This window comes from Ceratina calcarata, unplaced genomic scaffold (assembly GCF_001652005.2).
Source record: "Ceratina calcarata isolate Rehan_Ccalc_2016 unplaced genomic scaffold, ASM165200v1 scaffold297.2, whole genome shotgun sequence".
Taxonomy (NCBI): domain Eukaryota; kingdom Metazoa; phylum Arthropoda; class Insecta; order Hymenoptera; family Apidae; genus Ceratina; species Ceratina calcarata.
In genome coordinates this window covers 1,024,201-1,031,958 of record NW_017152138.1, presented here as the reverse complement: position 1 = coordinate 1,031,958, position 7,758 = coordinate 1,024,201, and the positions used below count along the sequence as shown (strand labels likewise).

The 7,758-nt window shown below is 40.6% G+C and overlaps 2 protein-coding genes and 1 non-coding gene across 4 annotated transcripts in view; 1 reads left to right on the top strand and 2 right to left on the bottom strand.

Moving 5' to 3' along the window:
* LOC108624056 (uncharacterized) overlaps positions 1-4,460 on the bottom strand; it is a 15,096-nt gene extending 10,636 nt beyond the window's left edge. For both annotated transcript variants that reach the window (XM_018023026.2, XM_018023030.2), the window contains exon 1: positions 4,064-4,460. The gene's annotated coding sequence lies outside the window, so the exon portion shown is untranslated. The remainder of the gene's footprint in view (positions 1-4,063) is intronic.
* TRNAR-ACG (transfer RNA arginine (anticodon ACG)) lies at positions 3,607-3,679 on the bottom strand. The gene has a single exon. It is a non-coding gene; the product is annotated as a tRNA-Arg (tRNA).
* Positions 4,461-4,623: 163 nt separating the features above from the next.
* On the top strand, positions 4,624-7,752 carry LOC108623989 (peroxisomal N(1)-acetyl-spermine/spermidine oxidase). Its single transcript, XM_018022903.2, has 4 exons — positions 4,624-4,715; positions 4,920-5,169; positions 5,546-6,086; positions 6,160-7,752. Exons 2-4 carry the CDS (start codon positions 4,986-4,988, stop codon positions 6,992-6,994), a joined length of 1,560 nt encoding a protein of 519 aa, XP_017878392.1. The 5' UTR covers positions 4,624-4,715; positions 4,920-4,985; the 3' UTR covers positions 6,995-7,752.
* Positions 7,753-7,758: the final 6 nt, after the last annotated feature.

The window sequence follows — 7,758 nt, the reverse complement described above, 5'->3', positions numbered from 1 at the left end:
AATCTATAATAACAACTTCAACATGCCAGCACTGTTTAAGTGTATGGCCTATACATCCTTAAACGATTTTACAACACAACCGTGGCTGATTTCCGGTCAAATGAACCGTAGACGGTGTGACACGAAGTTTCATGAACTACGAGTGGAACTTGAAGTTAATTTGTTATACTGATAAAAATCTAAAGGAGCAAAGTTAACAGAAGCATCGTTTCAACGATGCGCAATTAAAAACGAATTTAACTTTGTTCGTCGCGACTCGGAACGACGCGGAGGACGGCTCCGGTAATAATTGGTTACCGCAATAACGAATCGTCTGCCCGTTACTAACGAGACACCGCTGTACGGTGTTAATTGTTTTCCCGGTGCACCCGTTCATTCGTCGCTCCACACCGTCTAGCGTCTGCACGTTTTGCGTCACGTTCCACGCGTCGCGTCGACTTTTTCCCTTGGTTCTCCTGTTCCCAATGGAATATTGATCAATTTCAGCGCACGAGCATTAATCTAGTAGATCGAGCGCGGAAGGCTTCCTATTAATCGAACCGAATGCCAAGCGAATAGCCGGTTAATCTGAAAATAACGAGTAGATACAAGCTCATTGACCATTCCAAGACAATAGCCAATATCGTAAAAATATAATCTGTAGCTTCATTTATATTTTTAAAACAAACTTCCACGTGTACAAGGTTGTTTCATAAACTCTCCCGTTCTTTCGTTATCGGTTTTCAATGCAGTGAATTTCAAGAGAATCGACAGAACGGCAACGGAAAGTCCGTAATCAGCAGAATTTTCTTAAGAACGCGGAGGTGACTTTAGAACATTCTATGCACCTGTGCCTATAAAAAGAGTTTATTGTTAGTTGTCAGCTGACAATTAATATTGCTGATACTACGCGTGTACATCGAATGCTATCAGCCGTAATTCGAAGGTCATCACCTGATACGGTGGAAACATTTCTAGGGTCTATCGCGTTAGGTGAAAACACGTACCAAAAGCGCATCCATAATTTACTCGTGTCGTGACACACGTTCTCTCGTCGTGACTCGATAATAACTCGTAATATATACGTTTCTGAAAGCGAAAGCTCCTAATGCAACTCCGACAGTCACGGTTGCGTTCGTGCAAAACCGGTGAGAAAGCAAGGACTCGCTTTCCTCGCTTTGCAAAACGCTCCAGCATGCTCGATAAACTCTAGTTTTTGCAACTTAATCGCGCGATTAACCGTGCTACGCCCATTAAAACTGGTAAAGAGCAAACTCGTGGCAAGCTACCTGAGCAAGAAATGATCTCCTAAACCAGCGAACGGATTCGAACAGATCTTTAAACACTTTATAAATCTGTCGAGTAGAAAGAAATTTTTAATAAAAACATTTTTTTATCATCCCGGCATGAAAGCGGTGTCACAAGTATTACGAATCGAACGTGCAAGGTTCTATAGTATAGAGCCTAGCACACACGGTGATCTTCTTTGATCTATTTTTACGATCTTCAAAATGATTGGTTGCGTGTCCGCCAAAGAAGTTCATATTAAGCTCAACACGCAATCAACGATGTGTAATCCATCCACGATTATAGATCTCTCTCTGCAAAGGAAACGACAAACTTTTTGCTCGACAGAGATAGCCACTTTCTGTTTACGCGAATTCGGATCGATTGAACCGAAACTACAATCAAGGCCACTCGGAAACGGGTTAATTGTTAGTATCCTGCTTTCGTATTCCCTCCGCCCTATGGCCCCGTTTTCGCTGGATTGTGAGAAAATCCGTTAGTTTGAAATCATAGTTTATCCTACAGGATGATAAAACGAAATGTAGATTGCTGCGCTTAATGAAATTACAGAAACACGTCTATGTATTGCAGTGCAAACAGCTTTTAATCCGCTGACGAGAATTCAAGATAAAGACACCCGGATATGCATAGTTCGGTACTGTAAAAGAAAAGGTAAACAACGATACGTGACAGAATAAAACGGTGTTTAAAGTGAGTTTTGAGTAGTCGATATTTCGGGACGATAAGAAAAGAAAGCGGAGGATCGCGGGGTTTCGCGATGCACTGCAGCCCCGAGCCATTGTCTATTGTCCACGTTGGAAAGATAACATAAGGAGCAATTCCCTTTCACTTGCATTCGCGTCCTAGATAGGGGGATCTTCTGATCCTCGCGATGGAATCGCCGCTATCTCGTTACCGCTGAGAGAGGGAAAGAGAACGATACGCAAATTGTTTATTTTAATAATGACAAGAGGCAATTTTTTAAAACTAATACTTAATCATCCATGTTATAAGAATTCCTGATGATTAGACTGTGAATTTTTATGTAAAATAAATCATTTGTAATGTCCGTTTAAAAAATGAAATCTGTAAATAATAATATATAATAATATATAATCTGTAAATAATAATATATAATAATAATAAAAAGTTTAGGAGTTATTGAGGGAAAANGAAAAATGCACTATTTTTAATTAGAAGAAATGCGTTTTTCTAAGGTACATAAATTTTTGGTATTGACTGTATAGCCAATACATCCTTAAGAGCAATCGGACACTATTGAAAGTATGTAGGTTTGTGATATAAAATTGAAGAGTAGTTGTATGCGTAATCGAACCGGCCATGGTGTAATACGGACTGAGAAAAGTGAATGCGCAAACAGGAATTGAAGATAGAGGAAGAGAGAACGAAATCGCGATTCGTTCCGCTCGTTTATACCGCGACGAACATCCGCTAGTAGAAATTCACATCTTTGGGCGGAAGTTCGAGGGAGACCACGAACGAGATACGCCGGTGATTGCTCTCGCGCGGCACTCACGATAACAAGCAGAATCTGTGCAATTTATCGTTCAAATTATCGCCTTTTACCAAGTGAATCAACGGTACATTTTCTTTTAATACGATTGTACGATATTAACCGATTCCATTACGTACGCAGGCAAAGGATGCATTGATACTAGTCAGATAATTCTGATCGTTAAATAAAATACTGTTTCCTGAAATTCAACATGCCTGATTGGATGAATGTGATATGCTTGCATCACAGTTACACTTGTGATAACTATAAAAAATTGTATTTTACTAACTTTCTTCTGTCTTCAATCTTATAACAATTGATAAGAATTTAAATATTTCCAATCTCTTATTATATGTATGTGACAACAAGAAGAGATATTTACAGCGGAGCAAACTGCTTTCGCACAAACTTGTAAGAAGGTCTTTTCCAAATTAAATAATGTGCTTTCAAATTCGAACTGATTCGCGTGACAATCGCGAGTAGAAGTCTACGTGTCCAGATTCGTCACACTGTTTATCTTCCGGGTGAATTTTTAGATCAAAGAATGCAAAGAGAGAAATAAAATGCACCGACATCACCACGGACCGTCTGGAATGCGTACTATTCCTGGAGATTCTCCGGGTTCTCGTCGGTTGTATTGCGAAAAATACTGTTCCTGTTACTACCCGGATTCAATTACCATTTCAAATATATCAATGACTCAAGTGACGAGTTTTTAACTGCAAAAGATTTGCTTAGTTGCTATATATCTGATCGTTCGTAATGTGAGAGCGAATAACTGCAAAATTGAATGGGATACGAATGAAATGAGGAAAAAAGAAATTCGATCTTGCCAGGATTCGAACCTGGAATCTTCTGATCCGTAGTCAGACGCGTTATCCGTTGCGCCACAAGACCGATGGTACTTTGTACTTTGTAATCTGTACAAATGTGGAAATGAAAAATTATTTATTCAAATTTGTAAACGATCGATATGCTATTTATAGTCGTTAATTTTCTGGCAGTACAGCAGGAAAGAAATTTCTTAAATTGTAACTTTTCATCAAATATCGGAAATTTTATACATAATGAATTATGAAAAAAAGGAAATACACATAAATGTCACGTACTTATGACATTTATAAAATCGCATGAATGGCAGTGGCCTCTGACATTTTATTTGAACTATAAAGCAAACGCTCATAAATGCCGACGGAAGTTGTTAATGGAGCAACGAGCGAGAAATTTGATTCGTTTGATAAATATAATGTGACATTTTAGCATGTTAAGTTACAAACTTACCGTGACTAACAGAACAGACGTTAGATCGTGGAATTGAAAAGTACGGCACGCACGGTAGTGAGTAACCGTGATCCGGGACTGTTACCGTAAGCGATGCACGTTCGAGCATGCACGACACAGAACTGGGAGACTTTCGAAACAATGCACACCTCGTGACACTTCCGCGAAACAACAACAATCGACACTATCAAACGATCTCTCCTTCTAACGTATGCTCGTTTTTCGAACGGTTGGCAATACACACCCAGAAAAGAATCACTCTTTCGGTATTCGCATTAGTACGGGTAACGGACATGCGGTATTACGGATCGAACGCGATCCCGGTATGCTGGCAATCAAGCGAGAAACACTTCATTCAACGACTAACGTCAATGTCACCCCGCCACTGTCCATCCAAATTGAGAGGGTACCGATCCGATCGGATTAGTTCGAGGGAATCGCGTGGCGCGCATCGACAGGCGCACAACATCGTTCTTCGCTCACCGTTCTTTAATTAAATAGATCAAAGTAAACGTATAGTTTCGCGTGTCCCGTTTAAAACCCCGAAAACGCGGGTGGAACATGCCGAGAACTGTCACCAACAATCGCTACGCTCGCCATTTTGGTTTACACTGGCAGTCAGGATGTCAGGAACGAACATCGAGACATCGAGGTGTTTTATCATTAACGCGCAAGCGCGCGACAGGTGGCTGCCCCAGGAGTTCAAACTTCAAACAGGAGTAATCGGTTCTTGTCTACGCTACAGTGGAACCCTTACGAGGCTTGACCTCTTGGTGCAGCACTTGTACGGGAATCACGAAATCCCGCCCGTGCGTGAGCCTCTGATTTTCTGTTCTGATAATTCTGATAACGCTAGGCCTACCGTCAATCTGCCGTCCGCCTGGCGGCAGATGGTTAACTGGGTATTGACAGCTGATATGATATGATCATGGCGGAATCCACGAAGAAGACGGAGGATGATAAAGTTAAGTGCAAAATCTTGATCGTCGGCGCTGGGATGGCCGGGCTGTCGGCCGCGAATCATTTGTTGAAAAATTATGAAAACGATTTTCTAATTGTCGAGGCTCGAGGGCGAATTGGCGGACGTATTGTCGCCACGAAAATCGGTGAGTCCCCAGTTAACCTATTTCCAAATTTTGTTAATAATCAATAAACGTTCGATTTCCCAGCTCGGTTTTTCGTTTTAACCGACGGAATTGTGTATCATTTCGGTGTATGTTTTAAGACATAACATCCACGTTAATTGTTAAGTTTTTCTATGTGTTATTATCACAGCGAGAAGTAGCGAATTATAAGTTTTATCATTTCTCTTGGAAGATAAAAGAAAGTGAACTGTCAGTAATGTTCAAGATTTTTTGGAAATTATATTTCGTTTTTGGAAATTGGAAGTTCTAGTTTAATTCAAGATTAAGTAATAATTGTGGCCCATTGACTCTTGGAAATAAATGTGTAAGAATACGAAAACTGTGTACTTTAATACAGGAAATGAGAAGGTAGAGCTAGGAGCAAATTGGATTCATGGAGTTCTAGGAAATCCAATGTTCGAATTAGCTATGGCACACGGATTGATAGATATTGTACATGTACCAAGGCCTCATAAAGTTGTAGCTGCTATGGAAGATGGGATACAAGTACCTTTTCCAGTTTTGCAAGAAATATATGAAGCTTACGTGTGTTTCCTAAGGAGATGCGAAGAATATTTCTTAAGTAGCTATAGCCCACCGGATGGAATAAACAGTGTGGGAGAACACGTGGCATTAGAGGCTGAAATTTATCTCTCAACTCTGCCAGTTGAGGAAAGAAAAGTCAGACAATTGTTGTTCGATTGTTTACTCAAAAGAGAAACCTGTATTACTGGCTGTGATAGTATGCAAGACGTTGATCTCTTGGAAATGGGTTCGTACGCGGAACTTCAAGGTGGAAATATCAGTCTTCCGGATGGATACAGCGCGATATTGGAGCCGGTTGCGAAGCACATACCCAAAACCAGCATTTTGACTAAACACGTCGTCACGAAAATTAGGTAAATCGAAGTCGATGTTGGTGTGATGTCAGCGTTGGTGCGAATGGTTGATCTGGATGGATGTTGATTGTAGGTGGCAACGGAATAAACGAGCGGATAACGATAATTCTAATAATGGTTCCAATGCGAATCCATCAATCGAAGTGAAATGCGAGAGCGGTAAAACGATACTAGCAGATCATTTGATCTGTACATTGCCATTAGGAGTACTTAAAGAGAAAGCGAACGACATATTCGATCCTCCACTGCCGAATTGCAAACTCGAAGCCATAAACAGACTTTTGTTCGGTACCGTGGACAAGATATATCTGGAGTACGAGAGACCGTTTTTAAATCCCGGCGTGTCGGAAGTGATGCTGCTATGGGACGACAGAGGACTGTCCGAGGCGGAGAAACAAGACATCGGTAAAACGTGGTACAGGAAGATCTACTCTTTCACGAAAATTTCAGAGACTCTGTTGCTGGGCTGGATTTCGGGTAAGGCCGCTGAGTATATGGAGAAACTGAGCGGCGCGGAGATCGCGGATGTGTGCACAACGATATTAAGAAAATTTCTGAGCGATCCGTACGTCCCGGCGCCGAAAAATTGTTTGCACACTTCGTGGCATTCGCAGCCATACACACGTGGTTCCTACACGGCTATGGCCGTCGGTGCCAGTCAATTAGACATAAATTGCTTAGCTGAGCCTATACTACGAGAGGACGATTCCTCGAAGATCGCGATAGTGTTCGCAGGAGAGCATACGCATTCTTCCTTTTATAGCACGGTACACGGGGCGTATTTAACCGGTAGAACAGCGGCTCAAGCGCTCCTGGAGTCGAGGAAAGATGAGAAGAACTCATTCAGCCTCAGCTGCGATGACACGAGCGATCTCAGCTCGTGGATACAAGGGATTTCATTGAACTAGGTATTGGAACAAAATTTTCACACAACCGAGCACAATTTATTACCGTGGTAACGAACGAATGTTTTACACACTGTTGGTGTCGGCGATAATTGTGATTTATAGATGTTTAGTATCTTGTAAACTGTTCTCATTTTGTAAATATTAGAGCGAATTGTTTATATTATGTACATAAGAACGCCTGGTTAAGATTTTAAGGTATCTCATGAATACGCATTTTGCGATTTTACCTCATCGTCAATTCCTTTTCAAGAGAGGAATGACGGTTTTGTTAAAATCGTACGCATAAACGATGCTTCATTTTGCGGGATCACCGGACCGAAATTTTATATAAAGTGCTTTTCAATAGGAGATAATTTAAGCGCCCGAGATTAGTGACTGATTGTTTCCACTCGTGAAACAATGGATAAGATATAAATTGGTATTACGTTATCGTGACGAAGAAGAAAACATTGCAACAGTTACTTTTACCACATTTTGACATGTTTTGAAGTATTACGACAAAGTGCATTTTATCTAGTCATGTTACCTTAGGTTTAAACTGCATCTCTCACTATTTTTTACGATGCCTTTTTTTTTAGTATCTTAATTTGCAAATCCAATCACCGATCATACATATCTGTTTGTATGTACGTGAGACAATAGGCGATTAGATGATCATACATTGTGTTTAATGTGATAGAAATCCTCGCAATACTGTTGGTTTTCTTACGTAAATACATTTCGTACCTTCTCGACGATTTATTTCAACACATCAGATTTTTAAG